The 23,242-nt window shown below is 39.4% G+C and overlaps 1 protein-coding gene across 3 annotated transcripts in view; it reads right to left on the reverse strand.

Moving 5' to 3' along the window:
- LOC117429707 (protein ENTREP2-like) overlaps positions 1 to 23,242 on the reverse strand; it is an 82,694-nt gene that overhangs the window by 40,367 nt on the left and 19,085 nt on the right. For all 3 annotated transcript variants that reach the window (XM_058998796.1, XM_058998795.1, XM_058998797.1), the window contains one exon: positions 7,363 to 7,419. In XM_058998796.1, the coding sequence (XP_058854779.1) occupies positions 7,363 to 7,419 (57 nt within the window). The remainder of the gene's footprint in view (positions 1 to 7,362; positions 7,420 to 23,242) is intronic.

Genomic DNA, 23,242 nt, shown 5'->3' on the forward strand with positions numbered 1-23,242 from the left:
CTGATAACATGGTTACATACTTTTCTGCCTGTAATGCAATTCGAAATGAACCTCTGGTAGTTTTAGTCTTTGAAGTAGCTTTTCCCAGAGGTGTGACTATACTGTACACCTCAGGTGTGGAGGCAGGTTGTGTGTGTGCTTCACCACAGTACATCTGTGACTTCACTTCCTGGGTTAGCGACTATAACACCACTGGGAATGACAAATGTCACGTCATGAAATACAGTCCATATGTATTAGTTAAAGGCTCCTTTTAGGTCTAAGAGAGGCAACAACTGTGGATATGTCGTACAAACTTATTACAAGCTAATTCGTCAGGGTTCAGGAACAGTAGCTGGATCAAAACGCAAAATTTTCATTTTGTACTCAAGAGCAAAACGTATGTTTTCAAAATTGTACGTGTGGCAGGACTCTGCTCCATGAAATCATATATTGTCACCAGAACACCATCCTAATGCATGTGTTGCCACCTATGCTCGTTTCATTGTTCATTCACAGAAACAGCGACTGGCCTAACAAAAGAACACCAGCAGTGCTGAAGCTGCACACTTTCTTTGTTTAGAAGGAGGAGGATGATGAGGGAGGGGGAAAGAGAAATAGGCCGTTATCAGTAACCGGCTGCCTGTTTTCCAGCTAGTGTTGTTGACAAAATGAGCGCTTTACTCTGCTAATTACAAAACGAGAGTATATCAGCCCCTTTCCATGCAGCGACTCGTGTCAAAGTGAATTAATGGTGCCCCCAGTGGCAGTCGCAGCTGCAGTGAAAACAGAAAACCCTTGACTAATTGCTCTGGTGTCATTAGAGAGCTAGAAGAAACACAACATTTCACCTTGTGGTCATACTGTACATGCATAAATAAGGCAGTGCCATTGAGCAAAAGCAAAATCTAGTTGAGTCATTTCAAATCCACAACACTGCAAAACTGAGCCATGGATCCACAATACATTTTAAACACTGTCTGTAAATGTGCAGATCACTTGGCTACTAAAATCAGAACAACAAATAATATAAAACAAAGATTTAATAATGAATCTTATAACTTTGCCTGTTCATTTTTTGGAGTATATTGAGGTTTATAAAGCCATTATTATTATTATTATTATTATTATTATTATTTATTTCTTAGCAGACGCCCTTATCCAGGGCGACTTACAATTGTTACAACATTTCACATTATACATTATTTCACATTATACAGATATCACATTATTTTTACATACAATTACCCATTTATACAGTTGGGTTTTTACTGGAGCAATCTAGGTAAAGTACCTTGCTCAAGGGTACAACAGCAGTGTCCCCCACTGGGGATTGAACCCACAACCCTCCGGTCAAGAGTCCAGTGCCCTAACCACTACTCCACACTGCTGCCATGGCACAGTATACCCCACAACGGGCCAGGACTTTTGAAACACTGTGAATGCTGGGCGACACCTAGCAGTGACAGAACAGCAACAACGGAGTTACATGATGAAAGTTGCAAAATACCTCGACCAGTTCTGCAAATACTATTGAAAACTGAGCCAAGTTCAGCAGCTGCTTCAGCTGCCAACAGCCACTAGCATTTTCCTTCAGAACTGTAGTAGTTACTGTACATAGTTGTACATCACATGGAAGTGTGCTTATGGTGATTGGCACTGCAGTTCTGGACAGGCACGTAATAGTTTGCTTCAGTGATTTTAGTTTATATAGCAGGACCATACCTAGGTAAAATTAAACAATTCATAGTAAAGGCACTGAACATGCCTCTGGCATGAAGACTTCATTTTAATGAGACCAAAAAAACATTGTGAATATTTGTTACCATGCTAGGTATTCTTTCTTTCTTTGTGCTCCCCCCCCCCATCCTCTATGAAATGAAATCCGGGATAATGAATAATTCTTTGTGTTCAGCATCACAGCTTGTGGGGTAAGAAAGTAAATCAGCAAACACCATTCTGGAAGCCTTTGGGATTGTTCCTGAAGAAAAGACCCATATTGAAGAAATGTCATCAAGGTAAGACTTAATCATTGCACCTATAGTACTAGTAGCACTTGCAATTTGGATAAAGGAGTAACAAATATTTATTTTACCCTGTGGCATGAGAGATCAGACATGCCCATCTGCCAGTCATACCCAAAGGGGGCATTCATTACGTCCTTCACCAGGTTTGAATACCAACACACATGGGGCAATGTAATACAGCCCGAGACGAGCTAAACACATGGAAGAACATCATGCATGCTGTGCTGCCATGCTGCTCCTTGGTAATCCCTATTCATGAGACTGGCATGCAATGCTCCCCCTTTATAAAGACCAAAACCAGCATCAAAGATTATCTGCAGCCATTGTAGTTGCCAGCTGCCCCAGTTAAGGGACACCCCTGTCTTTGCATGATAAATACACCTGACTGCCTTACGTGCCACAGAGAATTTAAAAGCACACTTTGAATGTCAATGAAACACGTCTCGCAGCTGGCACAGATTATCACAGAAAAACCCCCTGACTCTGCATGATAAGTTCTTACTCTTGAACACAAAATACCTTACTGCTGATGCTGGGTATTTCAAAAGCCTATCTGAAGTCAAGTGTTTTCATGATCAAACAAGAATAAAGCCAACATTCTCAATTGTAAGGAAGTCAAGGTCTGCAACAGATTACCAGCCACTTAACGATAAACAGTACCCACTGAGTTTAGGTAACCCGTACTGCAAGTATCACAACAAAATGATACGCACAATACCGAGTTTGTTCAAAATAAGTGGCTGCTTAACCCGATGGGTTAAGACAGATTTTATAAAGATTAAGTGAAGTAGCATTTAGGTTTTAGTAGCTTACCAGCAATGTTCTGGAGAGAAAAAAGACCGTAATGGACACTGCACATGAATGTCTGATTTACTCAAGTGAGCTTTCAACAGTTTTCATTTGTAACTATAGGGAACTGCTCACTTGATAAATTTTAACTATTAGAGCTTAACAGTTCACTCAATATTTTATGAGATCAGTCTTATTAACTTAGGATAATTTATATCTTCCCATTTCGTGCTGAACACTTTTCACCTTAAATGCTGCATTGCAATGCTGAGGTCTATCAACTGACATGCACTGAGCTTTATAGCTTCCTCAGCACACAATATCTCATACCAGTACTAGCCTCTAAAATGTACTATGTGAACTTTTACAATCCTAGCAAATCACCAGCCTTTCTGAGCATGCAGGGGTAAAAGACAGAACTGCGGAACTTATTATGAACATCCTACAATAATTCATACAAATACCTTAGTCCACAACTATAGCAGACTTAAAATATATACAGGAATATATTTAAGAAATGATTGTAACAAAACCCAGGCTTAGGATGGCCGCCCTTTGGATAAGATGCTGCCCAAGGGCTGGGGATTGGACCCCAGGGTTGAATGACTGCTTTCACCTCGGACAGCGTTCACCCAAATATTCACACCACCATCGATGTACATAAAAAACAAAACAAGAAAGAGCAACAAGCTGTGGTTGTCTGCATGAAAGCTCAGAGCCAAAGTGAAATCCATTCATACCAACATTTCATATTTTATTTATTAATATATATATATATATATATATATATATATATATATATATATATATATGAATTGTCGCAGCTATATATAATTTAATCCTGCTGGTTCAACAGCTTCAAACTAGAAAACAGCAATGAAGACTGATGTACAGACGTGCTCAAATTTGTTGGTACCCCTCCACAAAAAACGAAGAATGCACAATTTTCTCTGAAATAACTTGAAACTGACAAAAGTAATTGGCATCCACCATTGTTTATTCCATATTTAATAGAAATCAGACTTTGCTTTTGATTTTTTATTCAACATAATATTGTAAATAATAAAACAAATGAAAATGGCATGGACAAAAATGATGGGACCGCTAACCTAATATTTTGTTGCACAACCTTTAGAGGTAATCACTGCAATCAAACGTTTTCTGTAGCTCTCAGTGAGACTTCTGCACCTGTTAACAGGTAGTTTGGCCCACTCTTCCTGAGCAAACTGCTCCAGCTGTCTCAGATTTGATGGGTGCCTTCTCCAGACTGCAAGTTTCAGCTCTTTCCATAGATGTTCGATAGGATTCAGATCAGGACTCATAGAAGGCCACTTCAGAATAGTCCAATGTTTTGTTCTTATCCATTCTTGGGTGCTTTTAGCTGTGTGTCTTGGGTCATTATCCTGTTGGAGGACCCATGACCTGCGACTGAGACAGAGCTTTCTGACACTGGGCAGTACGTTTCGCTCCAGAATGCCTTGATAGTCTTGAGATTTCATTGTGCCCTGCACAGATTCAAGGCACCCTGTGCCAGGCGCAGCAAAGCAGCCCCAAAACATAACCAAGCCTCCTCCATGTTTCACTGTAGGTATGGTGTTCTTTTCTTTGAAAGCTTCATTTTTTCGTCTGTGAACATAGAGCTGATGTGACTTGCCAAAAAGCTCCAGTTTTGACTCATCTGTCCAAAGGACATTCTCCCAGAAGGATTGTGGCTTGTCAATATGCATTTTAGCAAATTCCAGTCTGGCTTTTTTATGTTTTTCTTTCAAAAGTGGAGTCCACCTGGTTCTTCTTCCATGGAGCCCACTTTCACTCAAAAAGCGACGGATGGTGCGATCAGAAACTGACGTACCTTCACCTTGGAGTTCAGCTTGTATCTCTTTGGCAGTTATCCTTGGTTCTTTTTCTACCATTCGCACTATCCTTCTGTTCAATCTGGGGTCGATTTTCCTCTTGCGGCCACGCCCAGGGAGGTTGGCTACAGTTCCATGGACCTTAAACTTCTTAATAATATTTGCAACTGTTGTCACAGGAACATCAAGCTGCTTGGAGATGGTCTTGTAGCCTTGACCTTTACCATGCTTGTCTATTATTTTCTTTCTGATCTCCTCAGACAACTCTCTCCTTTGCTTTCTCTGGTCCATGTTCAGTGTGGTGCACACAATGATACCAAACAGCACAGTGACTACTTTTCTCCATTTAAATAGGCTGAATGACTTATTACAAGATTGGAGACATGTGTGATACTAATTAAAGAAACTAATTAGTTTGAAATATCACTATAATCCAATTATTTATTATCTTTTCTAAGGGGTACCAACAAATGTGTCCAGGCCATTTTAGAATATCTTTGTAGAATAAGCAATAATTCATCTCTTTTCACAGCTTCTTTGCTTTATTCTATGACATACCAAAGGCATGCAAGTATACATGATAAAACAGCTTTTAATTTCATCACTTTTCAGGAAGAATGAAGCATTATTTCAATGAGCTGTAAGGGTACCAACAAATTTGAGCACGTCTGTATCTAGGTAGCGACTGGGGAAAACACAGCGTAGTTCGTACCAATTGAACATTGGAAGACACCATAATGATATAATAGATGCCACTGCTGTCTTCCTTGTTAACGAGAATCGAAGACACAAAAACCTGATCAGATGAAAAGACAGAACACAGCTTTACAAGAGCAATATTAGTGGTTTCCTAAATTAAGGGCTAGATTTCTGAATCTTAAAAATCAGCATCTTAAATTTCTGGGCTAGGATGCTTTCATCTTTCAAGGATTACAACATTTGACAAGCTACGTGGACGTGCCAGGCTGATCGAATTAATGTTCCACCGTCTAGAACTGTGTGCAATTACCAAACCCGAGTCTTTGTAACTCCTGCTAATAACACCTCACAGTAAGTGATGACTGAGTATCTCAGTAGCCACACTGCTGCTCTGAGGCTTCATGTTTCTCAAGGAGCAATACAACCTCTTCCCCCTCAACACTTGTTTAATATGCTCTTCATATCGTGTGCAATGCTGTTACTGCTACCTCAAATTGTATTTTTCTGGCAATCTTCCAGTATGTATGCCTTACAGAAGGACCTCAATTTGCTTTACAGTAATCTCTAGTCACATTCTGTCTGAACTCTGCTGTAGTGAAAGCATCCCTAGGCCCACTTGTCTTGAGCAGGGAGCTGTGCTTTCAAAGGATGCACTCTGTAAAAAACAAACAAAAAAAAAAAACACACACACACACTAATTCCCTGAAGTCTTTCTGCAAGCTTGCAATTCTAAAAGTATAAGAGACGATGACTCCATAAAAAATAAAATAAAAAAAATAGATGTAGATTATATGCCTGTAAACCAGCCAGTATTTAAGTCATGGTCCAATACAGAACATTTTACATTTTATAATTACTGCCCAGTGGTCCACGATTAATTAGATTTATACTTCAACAGCTTTCTCGTATTAATTGGTAATGCAATCGTGCCTTAGGCAAATACCTTCAATTTATTTTAAAGAAGGAATCAGTGCAATAGTAGTTTAAAAAACTATAAATGCTACTATATCACTTCCTATTAATGAGTTACACCCCTTAACCCAAGTGTGTACCTCTCATGTCACCCAGTTTCTTAGAATTAAAATTCTACCACTAAAGTTATGACTAACAATTGTATAGTACTGTACCAACATATTGTATTTCAAACGTTTGATGTAATGTTTGAGAAGTTTCCTGTTCCAGAAGCAGGCTTGTCAACAGGAACGTCAATAGATAATTACCTTTTAATGTATTTTCTATAAACAGCAGTGATTAAAAACACCTGCTGCATACACCACATCAATTCTGAAACCACACTTTCCTGCATTAACCCAATTGTTGCATCAGGTACTGTAGGAGTCAATACATTTGGAATATACAGTATCTTCCTAATACTGTAATCAATTGCCATTAATAAAATATGTATAATACTGCGCTTTATTTATGTTCTATGAAGATGCTTTCGGGCAGCAGTGTGGAGTAGTGGTTAGGGCTCTGGACTCTTGACCGGAGGGTTGTGGGTTCAATCCCCAGTGGGGGACACTGCTGTTGTACCCTTGAGTAAGGTACTTTACCTAGATTGCTCCAGTAAAAACCCAACTGTATAAATGGGTAATTGTATGTAAAAATAATGTGATATCTGTATAATGTGAAATAATGTGATATCTTGTAACAATTGTAAGTCGCCCTGGATAAGGGCGTCTGCTAAGAAATAAATAATAATAATAAATAATAATAAAAGGTTATAAAGCACTTAACATATAAAATGCATGCATATGCTTATGACATTAAAATGTTGTATACCTACTGATACATATTACATTAGGCAAGATCTTGTTGATAGCTGAACAATTTGTGTTCTTTACAGTAAAATGCATATTTTGTGTAAGGGATCAAATTTAGGTAAGAAGTACATTTCCAGAAGTCATTGGTTCAGGATCATTATCTGGATCCACTGCACAGGGCTAAAATAACAAGACAATACATATTCATAGGTTTCTCACATCCTGTTGAAGTGTAAAGGTTTTGTCACTTACCACCAGTGAGATTGGTCTCTTCCAAGACACCACACCGATCAGCCCAGACAGCAGAACCTGAAAACAAAAGCAGACAACACCAGGCTTACTATACGGATGCAACAGGACATGGCACACGATCTCAGGAGAGTAGAGACAGCACAGCATCTTTACTGTCTTATAATAAGCATGCAAGAGCAAGAGAGGGACATAGCCATACTGTACCCCCTTTTCAAAGCACACTACCAAAAAGCAGAGCTTGTATTTCTCCTTTGAAACAATATGCATTCATATATATTTCCTGGTTGATCAAAAAAGCTTGAATTATGAGCTAACCTTTCAAAATATATATTTTAGCTACGGATACATAGAGGATACTGAATGACTGTTCATACGGTTTTTATTCACCACAGGATGATGTCCCAGTAAATCACAAGCCCCGAAAAGGATAGATCCACACTTGTGGTATAAAAGAAAATATCTTTTATAACGCATAATGCATTCCATGTAATGAATGAACGTCTTCTCTCCATTTACTGCAAGTTTGAGTGGAATGGTTAGCAGTACAAATTACAGAAAGGACACATGCCAGAAAAAATGATTTTCTTTTGTAAACTCAGGGGAGTTGGATATAGACGTACTAATTATGAAATGTCTGATATCAATCTTGCCGTGACTGCTGCCTGGATATTTATCTCTAGTCATTAAATTGAGGTCACATTGACACGCACAGAAGGTATGGAATCACATGTAATTGTGTAACTGACAGGAATGGCATTGACAGGAGCTTGAGCTGACAAGCATAGAGCTGGAGAATGCATGCTTTAACCTCCAGAGACCTTGGTTTGTGAGAAACTTTAGGTCACAGAAGAAATTAACTTGAAGGCCTCACTACAGTATAATACATGACGAGACAAGTGAGTACCCTTTGGCATTTTATAAAGTCAAATAAAGTGACCACACCTATGTAAATTGTACATATTGTTTTGTTTAATGTGTGTACATACTGTATTTACACACACACACACATATCTTAAAATGATTAAAGTCACATACGGTACAAGTTAAATTATTTTTCAGTTAGTTTAATTTTTCCTACCAAATCAGACAGCTCGATTACAATATGAATGATGTTATCGGTTTTTCATGCCTGGTTATTCAGAGGGCTTTCCTACTGATGAGGCTTCAGACTACTTAAATATGATCAGGATTGTGAGAGTCTGCAGGCCACACAGTAATAGTGTTTATAAGGGTAAACAGAGCAGCTAAACTATTTCAGTTGTCACGAATCAATAAGCATGAATTAATGCGTTCAAGGCTTTGTCCAGAATATATAAGCAACTAAACAGAAAACAACACATTCCTGGTATCAAGTGGAAGAGAGACGACGGCGTCTCTGATATATCAGGTTCTGACGGCGCTGTGGAAGAGGGACGGCGGCGTCTCTGATATATCAGGTTCTGACAGCGCTGTGGAAGAGGGACGGCGGCGTCTCTGATATATCAGGTTCTGACGGCGCTGTGGAAGAGGGACGGCGGCGTCTCTGATATATCAGGTTCTGACGGCGCTGTGGAAGAGGGACGGCGGCGTCTCTGATATATCAGGTTCTGACAGCGCTGTGGAAGAGGGACGGCGGCGTCTCTGATATATCAGGTTCTGACGGCGCTGTGGAAGAGGGACGGCGGCGTCTCTGATATATCAGGTTCTGACGGCGCTGTGGAAGAGGGACGGCGGCGTCTCTGATATATCAGGTTCTGACGGCGCTGTGGAAGAGGGACGGCGGCGTCTCTGATATATCAGGTTCTGACGGCGCTGTGGAAGAGGGACGGCGGCGTCTCTGATATATCAGGTTCTGACGGCGCTGTGGAAGAGGGACGGCAGCGTCTCTGATAGATCAGGTTCTGACGGCGCTGTGGAAGAGGGACGGCAGCGTCTCTGATAGATCAGGTTCTGACAGCGCTGTGGAAGAGGGACGGCAGCGTCAGGAACTAATCTAATCAACAGTGCTACCCGAGCCTGGGACCGGTCCCTGCTACTGTAATTACTGAACCACTAACAGCTTTAAAAAGCTTCTCTGTTCCTTAGGCTTCACAGCTCCTACCACCTGAACACACACTCAGAAGCTACATGATTAAAATTTTGGATGACGGCTCCGCTTTCTGGTATGGGGGGCAGGCAACACAAAATAGACTGCTGATTTTAAATACTCCATCTCTGCAGCACTTAGATTAATTCAGTTGTGTAGCACAGTATTTACACTTCAAAAGTATTTTTTCAAGCCTGTGGGCAACTGTGTTTTGTTTTTTTCAGAGTCCTTTCTTTGTGCTTGCCTAAATTATTGATCCATCAATGTTGTAACAGAAAACAGGCTTATTTAGTAATTAAGGAGAGTAACAGTCGTTTGTACCTGACAGCTGTGTTACTGATTAAGCAGGATCATCGTTAAAATCAACTGAGCAGTCTTTAACATACCAAGGGCATGTACAGAAATGCCAGGTAACAAACAAAAGGAAGCACAGGAACTACTGAACAATCGCTGTCCATTTACTTATCATACACTTTTAGTGCTGAGACAAATACTTTTGAACAGACACTCCATATAATGCCTTCATACCATGTTTGTGTTCCGTTTAAGAATCAAAAAGTAATTTATAAACAAACTGTAGTATACCATTAAAATAAGCATGTCAACCCTTGAACTAAGATTCTACATCACAATTGCTTTTATAAAGTAATAAATATTACCCGACACCCGTTGCATACTATACATAAAACAGGGTTGAGGCTGGACACAAACCGGCGACACCACACACTGCACGCAAGCGTCTTAAACCACTATACAAAAAAGAGCCAGGCTTGTGTGCATCCAAGGATACACAGCTTTTAACTTCAGCAGCACTACATGTTACATTTCTTATGTTACAAGGAAAGAATACCCAAATATTCAGTTGAATTTTGTAATATACATATTAAAATCCCCAATTTCCCAACACCATGAATTCATGATATGCAGATTTGAGATATATCGTGATGGGAAACTAATGTGATGAAACTGCAGAGGCAACATGCGGTGCAAGTCATAGCCCCAGAGCAGTAATAAGGCAAATATATGGAAAGCATACCGTTCACACTTTGTAGTACTATACTTCCAGTAAGTATATTATTCTGAACTCAATGGGGCTCAAGGGAAAGCACGGTTTTATTACAATGGGATTTGCTTTTTCTCAGTTGGTTTATGATTAGCTTCAGACAGGCATGCTTAGCAACACCAGTTGCTAAGGCTTAGCTATATTTCATTGAGTCTGCTCTTCCCATCTTCCTCATAAAGGGCAGTGTTGTTTGAGCCTCTGACTTTATGAATTCTGACCCCTGCTGGTGAGTTGAGGTTAAAAGCTCTATAACTGCTCGTGCGAACGAGCCCAGCCTTTAGGTGCACCGGTTGAGACGCTTGCTCGGGGCATTTGTGGTTGGTTCTGGTCTATCCATCTGTTACATACTCAAATAAAGTATGGGAGATCCACTCTGAAAAGCACTAATGAATATTTGTTTAAAAATTTAAAAAGGATTTAAAAACAAACAAACAAAAAAAAAAAAACTATTCCTGTATTTTGTCTTTATTATTCCCTCTTTTACTGGCACACACAGCCCTGACCCTGCTGCAGTGAATGTGAAAAAAAACACCCATTAACACAGAGTGAGCAACTCGGAGCTCTGATGTATCACTGCCATTCGTCAAGTCGAAATTATACAGGTATGCCTGAAAAAGAGCTCAAAGTGTACAGAACACAGGCAGCAGCATGCATGTTCAAAAAACTTCAAATTCATTAAAATCAATCAAATGCCTTGAAATGAACTCTGCTCAACTGACATCAATTTATCAAAGCAACTGTCCTTTCTTAAAGCCTGTTACCTACTTCCAAAAAGAATATCATCACAATACTATTTAAAATGTTCCGTCTTATGCAGCATTTAACAAGTGCACAGACTAATGCGGTTAGTTCACCACCACCATCCCCCCACCCCAACCCCTTGACATTTTAAACAGGTGGGTTCAGCTGTCTGCTCTTGTTGGTGTTACCCCAACCCCCAACCGCCCATCCCTCCATGGAAGCTGCAGTCAGTATACTAAATCATACCAATTAAGGTGGAGGCAATGCATCATGTTATGAGTGTCTCAAGCTAGAGAGAAAGCGTGCGATGGTGTGATGTTCGGGGGTACCAATTCTAAATTGGATTTCTGCTTGCTGCTTTGTGTGGCTGCTTGCTGCTTTGTATATTTTGCTCGCAATTAGAACCGATTTGCAATGTATCTTCTGTTGTGTAGTCAGATACTATTCTTTATCCAAACAAGAGATCATATATGGCGCTGGTATCGTAATAATAGTGTATCATTACACCCCTGGTAATTGTACATGGACAATGTAAATCTACATTCATTTCATTGCACTGTTGCAGTGTAGAAACATGGGAACTGATGGCATGATTTGAGAACTAAAACAGTGAAGACACCAGTAGAAACCCAGCCCAGAGACTCAAAACCATTTTCCAGATATTAGGCTCAGCGTGTCTCTTGCGACTAAACGCTGTATCATTGTGATGTCGCTCTCATTTACACTCTGCAGCGCTAACTCACCTAATCCTAATCGCCATGGAAACAAGAGCACAGCAAAAATGTCCCCTGGCACTCCTAAGGAATAGGACAGTTCAATTACCTACTTTTTCACAGCGCTCTGTCAAAGCCCTTAAGAGTAACATAGCAAATACTTACATATGTGCCTCTCACTTTCAAATCTTTTGTTTTATGTCTACGTAGAATATTATGTGAAAACACACTACCCTCCAACTACTATCAAGATAATACTGATTCATAGGGTGCCCCCAATACTTGATGAACAGCAATAAATAAAGAGGCACTGATGTATTAAAATGTAAAGCTTCTAAATGTTTTATTGCAGATGATCTTCTCATATCATAACTAACAAACTCAATAAATAAATACCAGGGCAGTTAGACGAGCCGCATTCTACACAGACACACAAATGAACTACATTCTCCTGATCTGCTCTCATTCAAATTATAGTTTGTATCATGGACCCACTGTCTAATTACTGATGCAGTGCTGTCAGGAACCTCTCTAATAAGATTGCCCCGGTCTGTCTCCTTCAATAAACTGCAAGCTGGAGGACCGAGATGGCAATTATACAATAATAATAAAAAAAAAAGAAACAGCCGATGGTCTTTTCAATTACTGCTACTGTCTCTCAGTTATCAAAACCAGATCCTGTATTTCCGTATCCTGCGCAACAACGTGTCTGTCGTGAATCCCGATTAATTCTGCAGTCCCGGACATGGTTCCAAAAAAAAAAAAAAAAAAACACACACAACAACATCCGTCGTGTTTACATGAGGTGAACAGACCCCTTTGGCTTCCTTTTAAAAGAAAGCTAAATGATTGGCCATGTTCCTATTATACAGTGTTTTTTGTTATGGCAAAACAGATGGCATCCGATTGCCACAGGCATACAGCTTATTAACAAATACAGTATCTGTTCAGCCACCCAGGAGGACGGCTTACACTGGACACAGAGCTTCTAACCCAGTGCCTACGTGATGTCATTTCCTGTTCAATTAAACTTCTGTTTAGACAAAGGCAGTTACTGTACTTGTCTTGAACACCCTTCTCCACCCGCATCCACAGCACCACTTAGAGACAGATAAAAGAAACATGATCAATCAACTAGAAAACACACATGGGACCTCAAAATGAGTTACCACAGGTCCCTGCCTATTCCATGTAGGCACACATTGCAATTAGGCGAAATGCAGTCCCTGTGTTACTATCTGATGCCTAGACCTAGCGACCCTGTTTTTTAAAAGTGCTATACCGTTGGCAAGACAACCCTGTTTCAATCAGTGATCTTTCTGAAAAAAAAAACATATTGAACTTTATCAGCACACAGGAACGTTCCCATGTGCATACAGTCATTAGACCATGTAATGGTCTTCTTTAGGAGCAGCAGGGGACAAACAAGCCACCAGAATCACATATTTTTTATACAGCATAAGCTCCCTTTCAGTCTTTCTGCTTTAAGTTCTCATATTGATATTCTGAATAAGGCTGAATAGAACAAACAGCTGACAGGGCGAATGCTATCCGAGTGGCCAGTTACTGATAATGACACTGCCCGGACAGGCAGGCGAAGACAGGGAGCCAGAAGATTAAAGAAAAGGATTCGCCACCCCCTCCTCTCTGGTAAAAGGAATACATTTAGCTTTCCATAACTGACATCTTCCACCTACACCTTTAAAGTAATTGGTCTGTTTTCCTTTATGAAAAAGGTACTGTTGAAAAGTTTGAGCTACTAATGTATCTCTACTAGGGTAATATACAGGGATGGAAATAAGACTCTCACTGCATAGTCCATCACTGGTTTTACTAGGAGTTTAATAAGATACACCTGAACTCGTTACCTATACACTGGGGCTAATCAAGCACATAATAAAACCTGGAATGGGTGAACCTGCTATGCAACAGGAGTCTTATACCCATCCCTGTTATATCAGTGGGTGTAAGTTTCTGCCCTGAGCCTCTACATATAAATGATGCAGATTGCTTTGCGAGTGGGATCACTGCATTTTGAAAGTGACTGCATCTGCATGACGGCAGAGATTTGAAAGGCACATGAAAAGAAGGCTAGAATATGCAGCACTCAAAATGGCTGCATATGACACTGAGATTTTAGTTGTTTTCATTATTGGGTCAATTTTTTTAATTATTTATAATATTTTGATCTTTGGTACTTGCATCAGTGAGTGATACATCAACATAGCAAAATAAAATGTTGGTCGATACTGTACCAGGCAACCATGATTAGTACAAATGGCAAGGCGATTTTGAAATTGTGAATCAGTCCAGTCAAGCCAAAAGTTCAAGAGACTGCATAATACATGCAGGGGTACTTAAAACGCTGAATGAGTACAACTGCTTTAACAACAAATAAATGATACCAGTTATTTTAAATATTGGGATTGTATTGCTGACCCTGCTAAAGCCAGCTTGATCACCAGCTGAAAGAGAATCCTTTGTGTTTTCACACTTCAATCCCACTGGCTTGATGCTCATTTTTCTTGTAATTTTCTCCCTTACATTTCACCCGGCCTACAATAGACCTATACAGACAGCTTCCATAAATGGCACATTTAAAAGAAGCGACAGCACTGCATGCAGATGAGTGCACTGTTCCAAGCAGACCACTGTGAAGTTCCACATTCCAATGATGTATTCTGTAGTTCTAAAAGATCTGTACAGGGGAGCTTGGGATGCAACTCCACTATATCCTGCAGGGGACAATAACATGATGTATATATTGTTATAGTTTTCATTTTTTAAACAGAGTATCTTTAACTTACTTAATCTTTAACTGTTTCTATAACCACACAGCATGTTTATAGAAGTAGAGGCTTGAAACCAAATACAAGCACCAGGAAATGATCAATAAAATTCAGCACTGTCTCAGAACCATATATGGACTGTCTGGCTGTCTAACACGGGTTTCGTATAGATTTACTGAATTGAATATTTATTCAGTGTTTACATTAGATGATTATCATAAAACATCTTGTTTTTTGCAATAGACGTGTAGAATTTTGAGGCCATGCTTACATTTCGAGTTGATACCTTGACAAGCTGTACGGAGCAACACCTGTACTAGGTGTTTCAAGTGCAGCAATTATTTGATCTGACTACCATGTTCAGTCTATACTGAAGAGATAAAAAAAAATCACTGTAAGACTGATGAAGTGTCTAATAGGGTTTACAGTTGGGCAGTCTGGGTGTGGAAGTACTTTACTGTGCCCTGACTGGTTGCTCTGCGGAGGGAGACGTCTATGGGCTCCAAGTGGCACTGACCACACATGAGTGGTTTAGTGATGAATGGGCAGCAGTTGAGCTGCAGCGCCTGACATTAAATCAGTAGGGGGGGGGGGGGGGGGGGGGGATAGCAGGACAAAATGACATAGGCCATGAGGTTTGGAACTGAGGGGGCTCACTGCAGTTAGAGGTTTATGACTCATTGCAAGCGTAGGCCTGCGATGAAACCCTTATAGGACAGTAAGACGGAGCCCTGCTTGCAAGGGGGAAGATTAAATAAATACACCCCCACAGACAGTTTCCTAAACTCCAGCACAAACCAGATATTTAACAGTATCATAGCCAAAGCCTTGTACAGTATGTGTGTAAACACTGGCTGTCACTTCGATTGCATTTCATGCCGATCCCGATGTACAGCTTGGGTATCAGCAATCTTAACGTTTCAAGATCTCTTCCCCAGCAGAACTCCAAGGCGCCTCCACAATTTGTGTGACAGCCAGACCTTCAGTGTGAATCAACCATCCTTCATTTGGAGGCCAACTAGCATTAACCCAGCAGAGTCGTGCGAGAGATCAATATGAAGTATGGATTACTGTCACACACAGAAGAAAGGCTGCCATTAAAACCCTCCTCCAAAATATGAAATGCAGTGCAACCCATAGCGGGACATGCTGAAGAAGATTAGTGTGAACATTTCCACCCACTACTGCACCTGTAGCTAATGACAGCTGTCATTTCTATTCTTATTGGTGAGACGTAACCAATGAGTAAAAAGGAAATTCTCTGTACTCTCTCTCATATATATGATAATGAGAACAATCACAGTATCACTGGATGGCTATGTTTTGCCATCTTAGAGGCAATTTTGTAAAGCATTTAAAAAAAAAAAAAAACCTGATGATGATTAAGGTGCAGTGTCTTGTATTGTTTTTAAAATAGCATTCATATATTTCTGTTCTGTATTGGATACAACCAAAATGTATTTGTACCTCAAGCAATGCATTCAATTACCTTCATTTCGCACGTGTGTGTGGCATTATGCTGAGAGATGAGACATCTTTGCGATTGTCTAATCACTCCTGGTAGAGGGCCTTGCAAATCAGACTAGACAGAATACAACCAATAAAATATTCTAAACGTATACTAAAATCATGCTAAAAAGCATACTATACATTATAAACCTTGCTTTAACAAGTCTTTCTACCCACTGATTAGTTCTTTAAGGGGTCATTAATGATGCTGTGCGAAACTTGGGTGGCTGAGTTCACTTGGATTCTTTTTAAGGTTGATTTTTGTTTTTGTTACTATTGATCTACTTTGGAGCAGCACTTGTGACCTTGAATGACATCTCCTGCTTTTTCTCTCAAGACTCCAATCAAATATCATTTCTATTTGATCTTTTTTGGTATGGCATTTATTGAGCAGCATGAAAGTCTGGGAGGTATTACAAATAATCCTGTCAATATAACTGTGCTCAGTAATTATTTTTTTTATTTTTTTTTCAAAGGGCATGGGGTACATATTTGTCAAAAATGAAAACTGTCACAAATTCACAATTTGATTTCATGAAGATTTCTAAAATTCAAATTATAGTGTCCAGCGGTAATGTAGCAATTTGTACCTGTCACTTAACAAAAGCCTGTTCACAAAATAGACGAATATGTCCTTTCTAATACATTGCTGATCCACTTGTAAAAAAAGGTATTTCTGGTCCTGCATGGCATGCCATGATTGCCTACAGTAGGTTTAAAAATGCCTGTTAATGCAAAGATGGCCTTTTCTTCTCAGCTCTAGCTTCCACACACATTATTTCAGCAGAGCACTGCAGAAGAATGAGCTGCAGCTCACACTTGATGAATCACAACAGGAGACATGCATTGATATTGTACTGCCCTTCAGACAACATCATTTAGAGAATGTTCAAATGTGCAAAAGATTACATGCAAATCCGATGGGCTGTCAAAAATCCCCGTTTCCAGCCGAGTGCTTGAACAAACTACTGATCCCTCTGTACCGACTCTAGTTCATTCTCTTAAAAAGGGGTCTCGCCTACAATGTGTAGCTTCAGAGATCAAGAGAAAGGTGTCCTGTGTTTGCTCTACTTTCACATCATTTACAGAGCAGAGCATGCATAAAGAGCCAACGTCTGTCAACAAACTTTTGTGTTTGTTTTGCTCTGAAAATAATAATAAAAAAAAAGTGTTTACTGCAATTACATGTATATACAGTAGCAGTGTGTGCCATACTATGTAATAGTGTGTTACACACATGTACTGTGAGTTATGGCAAAAACGACAATAATAATGTCCTTCACTAACAAAAGATGAAGACTATCTGCACTGCAAAAGGCTACATTATTATTTGTGTAACAGTAATTGGATCTCTTTTGTGAAAAAACAAAGTTTTGGGTCACAAGTCTATTGATCTGCCCAAGGGCAAGTGGAGTTAATTGAATACACAAATCTATCCTTCTGCATAGGAAAATAGTACTTGCAGCTGCACTTTTATACTGAAGTCAAATGTAAAAAAAATAAATAAATAAAGCTTAATGTAGTAAAAACATTTAAAATCTATATGCAGCCACAGTAACTGAACATTAGTACATTGCACATTATGTTAAGTCTACTGCAGTGTGTGTGTTTCTAAAACAGACTGCCATACAGTACCTACACTATCTTACTGTAAAACCATGTTTACCAATGTGTGACCATTATGTAGTATTTGTTTTTTTAGACATTGAGGTTATACAGTAAATGGTTGTGTAAAAAATTAGTCAGTTTCTTATTTCCAATATTTTGAAACAGTATATTGTACACACATTATTCAATATTGTAAATGTACTTGTTTTTTGTTTGTTTTTTATTTACTGGCTTAATCACTTTTTTAGAATCTTCAATAAGTAATAATAATAATAATAATAATAATAATAATAATAATAATTATTATTATTATTATTATTATTATTATCTGCTAAATAATGTATGGAACTTCAAAATTATCCACTGAACTTAATGTTTAGCTATTAAAATACACAAACTCTGTTAAAGACACAGATTTAAAAAAAAAAAAAAAATGACAGTGCCAAGCTCTCTTGAATTGCCCAGTTGCGTTACACTGTTACACAGCACCTACAGAAGCAACCCACTATTTTAATTCCAAGGTTTCCATGGTTTCCACGACTATCGCTGCATATAGACCACAGCTCTTGAAAAGAATCAGCCACTGAAATCAGCTGAATTCTCAGGCAGGAAATATTCTGACCAATCAAGAAGCTCTGTGGACTGGCTACAGAACCCTGTCATATCTACTGTAAGTCACTGGTCCTAATCTGGTGACAGCTAGAGGCTACAGTACTGTATGTGAAATACTGTACTGTATTACTTTCGTAGTTTATTTTCTACCTATTTGCGGAAGCAGCTCTCACAATGGCACAGTCCCCTACTAGGATCTGCTTCAATAGCACAGTCACTGTGTTCTTCCTTCCTAGGAGTGATTTGGTTTCAAATCACCTCATTAAACAAATCTGTCACATGTCAATGCCATACCGCCATATTTCAAAGCGCTCATTAGCAAACTCATGAGCTGTCAGCGGCCTTCAAATTCTTGATGATGAAGCTGCCACTGCATCTGCAGCATAAACCATGGTTTTCCCAGAAACCCACTCTTCCTGTTCCAATCACACAGCACTGCCAATCTCTATTCAGAGGGTCACCCACAACTGCTGACTGTCTGCTGCAGGACAGCTGGATGCAGCCCTCCCAACCGTTACTCTGAACCTGCCGCCTCCTTTCACACCTCAGGGCTGTATCAGTGTACGCCGTGTAATGAAATACAGCAGCTTTAATGAAATACAGCAGCTCCACACTTCACAGCACTCATTAGTGCTTATCAATTGTCTAAAGCCTGTTACTTAGTGACAATACCTGAGCTTCTTCTCCAGTACTCCAGTGCAATGTAATTAGAAAAGTCCCCATTCATTCAATGAGCATTTGAACACCTACAACGCGGTAGTGTAATGCCATTCTTAGATTCTTCCAGCTTAACAGGCTCTCCAATGGCTCACCAGTCATGCGATCGAGAGATTGTCAGAGACCAGACAAGGACAGGAGGCATCAAGCGGACCTGTCACCTGCATCTTTTAGGAGCTCAGCAACATTCACTGCTTAGGATGGAAGGTTGTGCATCTTCAGTCCTCCTGAGTAATGTTACCTCACTGGGTTGTAGCGGTGAGGTGCCATAGGAATTTCAAACTGGAGAGAACATGGGGGGGAAAACACATGAACAGCAACATTGCTGTGGCTGCACAGATCTCACTAGTTTACACCAAAAAAAAAACAGAAACATAGGAAGCATGAGACAGACTGCTGGACTCCCAGATAGTTTTGGACATGTTGCAGTATTCGCTTTCCCTTTGGTATTCAATAAGGTACATGAATACATTCGATGGTGCGTCTCCACGGTTCATCTTCTAATTTTCTTTACATACGTTGTTTTAAGAAAGCTTGAAATCACTGAAGGATTTTTTTTTTATTCATTTTCATTCCAGACATGGATTTATAACTTAATTATCATTTGAAAATGATTTAAAAAAAAAAAACCCAAAAAAACACAACAACAACACACACACACACACACACACACACACACACCAGTATACTGCCTGATAAAGCAGAATCCTGTAAGATGTTCCCTTCAAGTGGTCAAATTGAAACACAGCATTTTATTCCTAAACCTTTATTTTGCATATCATTACAGACTTTTACACTAAGAGTTGCACATCCTGCTCTACTGTGGTGGTGATTGGAACAGAATGCAACCTTTTAATGCTGATCTAACAGACCTTGGCTAGCTGCAGACTTGGTTTACAATTCAGCAAAAATAATCCATCAGATCCTCCGATATTCAGGGTAAATAATATTGTACTGCATAAAATATAAAGTGTACCATGGTGGACAAGTAAATAATAATAATAATAATTTAAAGTAGTGCTCTTTAATGCCACCTTACACAGAGACATGTTGAACATAACAGGTTATAGATGTCCTACTCAACAGCATGCTTCTCTTATCTCAAGCAACCTGCTACCACTGACTCAATTACAGCTTCTGCAAAAACTCTCATTGTTCAAACAGCCGTTTTACTGCATGCAAGGATACCAATCAATACGAAGGTCATGCCTCTTAAAAGTGTTTCTTCCTGTATGTTCACCACATTTCATATGAGGGCAAGGGTGTCCAATTACCATCACAGGGGGGTTGAGTTCTCTTATCTGGACATAGCCAATTATAATTTTAAAAAAGCCTTGGTCTTCTGGAAACTGTTCTTAGGAGAATAGGAAAACATTGAAGAGCTGAGAATTACCGGAGATATCAATGAAATCCCCTGTGTTAGGAACGTTTAATGCAGATTTCGATTTTTTAGATAATGGCTTCCACAGTATGGCCTGGATGTCACTGGTCCCTTTCACTTCTTGTTATCCTTTGCAACCATCTGAGTCTCTGCTGATTCCCCTCCCAGCTCACTCACTGACTTCGATCAGAAGGAGCCCATTTTAAAACTGACCTGCATGCAGCTTGCACAATACCTATTGCAGGTGCCAACATGCGCTACACACATTCTTAGGACATGTTCTTTTTGAACATTTCTGACTGCAGCACTGCAGAAACATATTCCTTTTGATAATAATCCCTTGTGGGGCTAAAACAGAACATCTTTCCCCCAAAGCTGTCCCGTTAAGCCTGTGCATACTTCAAAACATGAAACCTAATGCTGCTGAACCTGTAGATATTCCCCACCAAGCCAGTGATGACAGGACCAATTACAGGAGCTTTTCGTTCCACTGTCCTATACCACACATGGAAGCTCTAGCTCATCAGCAGTAAGCTTCCACGACCATTACCCCCTACTGTTGCGTTACACGCCTAAACAAAAACAAGTCTTTTATGTACGGACTTTAAACTGCTTACATCAATCTTTCCCCCACCACCTCTATAAAGTGCCCACATCTATCTTGGTAAATTAATGTTTTGTGTTAAGGCAACACATTCTCTTTCTTTTCATCCATAGTGATGCCTGTACTACCCCTCATTCCCCACCACAAACACAATAATGTAGAACTAACTGTAAATAATAAAACAGGAATTCCCATCAAGGGTTTCTGCAGACAGGATAAACCACAAGAGTGAATTAAATTTGCTTTTCAAGATTGAATGGAGTCTGACGAAACTTCATACATTTTTTGACTAAATGTATATCCCTGTTTTTTGTATTTCTTTCTTTTTACAGACAGTTATACAAACAGTTATACTAGTGTACAGCTTAAAAACACAAAGGCACTTCAACACAGTTACTATATAATCCAGGAGTCCCTCAGACACAGCGAACAGTCAGAGAAGACACACTGCCAAAGGTTTTTCTAGAACACAGAAACACAGGTACGTTCCTTCACACTTCTTTATTCTGTCAAGCGTGATTTAAAGAAGTGTACCATGAAAAACATTTCCATATCATGATTGAATCATCTCTGCAGCTCCCTGTCAGAACACCGTCCGTGATGCATTTGTTACAGAGCCGTCGCTGTATCTTGCCATGACCATCGGTGCACAGCAAACTGATTTTGACTTCTTGCTACATACAATGCCACGCTGTAATACATTTCTTTGTGACCCTTTCAGAACTGCATTTTCCCCCTAGTTGATCCATTCCTCTTGGAAATGACAGCGGAATCTGACCATAACTTAAGATCATCTCTATTTTAGACTCAACATGAGAATTAATATTTTTTCTATCTAGAATATATACCATACATTACGGATCAGCTGACCCATTTTATTTTTATTTTTTCAGAAAATAATTTTATGAAAAGACCCATCAGCGTTTGAATCTTGGCTATCACTCAAACAAACAAAGGCCAGAGCTTGTATGTCATACAGTAGATTAGGGTTTGCTTACAGGATTGGGGAAAAAAAAAAAAAAAAGAGAAGAATCGATGCAGACCCTTTGATGATGTGTTTATCACCATTGGGCAAAATGAGGGTCCGATTGAGTCGGCATGCAGCTTAAACCCAAGCTGTCTTTCAGGGTCTAGTACTCTACAGTGATTAGTGATTAACAGTATTTTGATAGAATTGTAATGAGACACCATTTTAGGTTCACAGTATTTTACTTGGTAATGCAAGTTCCCATTCCTGTTTCAAAAAGGAGTGGCCAGAACACACATAGGAAATGATAAAACACTTTTTGTTCTTTTCCATTAAAAAATATACATTTTTCTGACACATAACAAATAATTTTTCAATTCAAGACAAAACACTTCCTAAAAGGAGTACAACCGCCCACACCGCCCCCCCCCCCCCCCCCAAAAAAAAACACAAGTTGTTTTGCTTGTTCAAAATTACAGGTGCTTTGTACCTTGAACTGTATAAATATACCCCCCCCCCCCCGCCCCCGCCCCCAATATGAAACCCTGTAACACTACATTTATATATATATATATATATATATGGTTTTCTTCCTTACAAACAGCTGCTTTTGTTTTTTTCCTATTTTGATCAAATGCATTTAGGTTTTCTTTGATGCGTTTTGATGTTGTGCTTTAAATGCCAAACTTCAAAGAAAATACTTTATTTTGATCAGCAGTGTGGAAAAACGGTATTGTACTTGTAGATATGAACGGGTTAGCTCTGAAGGTAAAGGGGCGGGGCTTAAATACAGCTGGATTAAAATAATGAAACATGTGGCCTAACTGTGGTGGATATTGTGGTGACTTCCTTCAAGAGTTGATTCATATTGTGCACTGTAAGAGTATTGGGGGGGAGGGAGGGCTCTGTAATAACTTATCTAAATGTATGCATGTCTCAACATGAATATACTGTCAAACAATAAATTCAAAAGATCAAATTCTTTCACATATAAAAAGGGGGGAAAAAGCCACACACATCAATCTTAATACTTAGCAATCAAATTGTTTATTTTAAATAATTCAGAACGTGTCTTGGAAACCGAACAAGAAGCAGATGTTAAATGTATGAA

This window comes from Acipenser ruthenus, chromosome 24 (assembly GCF_902713425.1).
Source record: "Acipenser ruthenus chromosome 24, fAciRut3.2 maternal haplotype, whole genome shotgun sequence".
Taxonomy (NCBI): Eukaryota; Metazoa; Chordata; class Actinopteri; order Acipenseriformes; family Acipenseridae; genus Acipenser; species Acipenser ruthenus.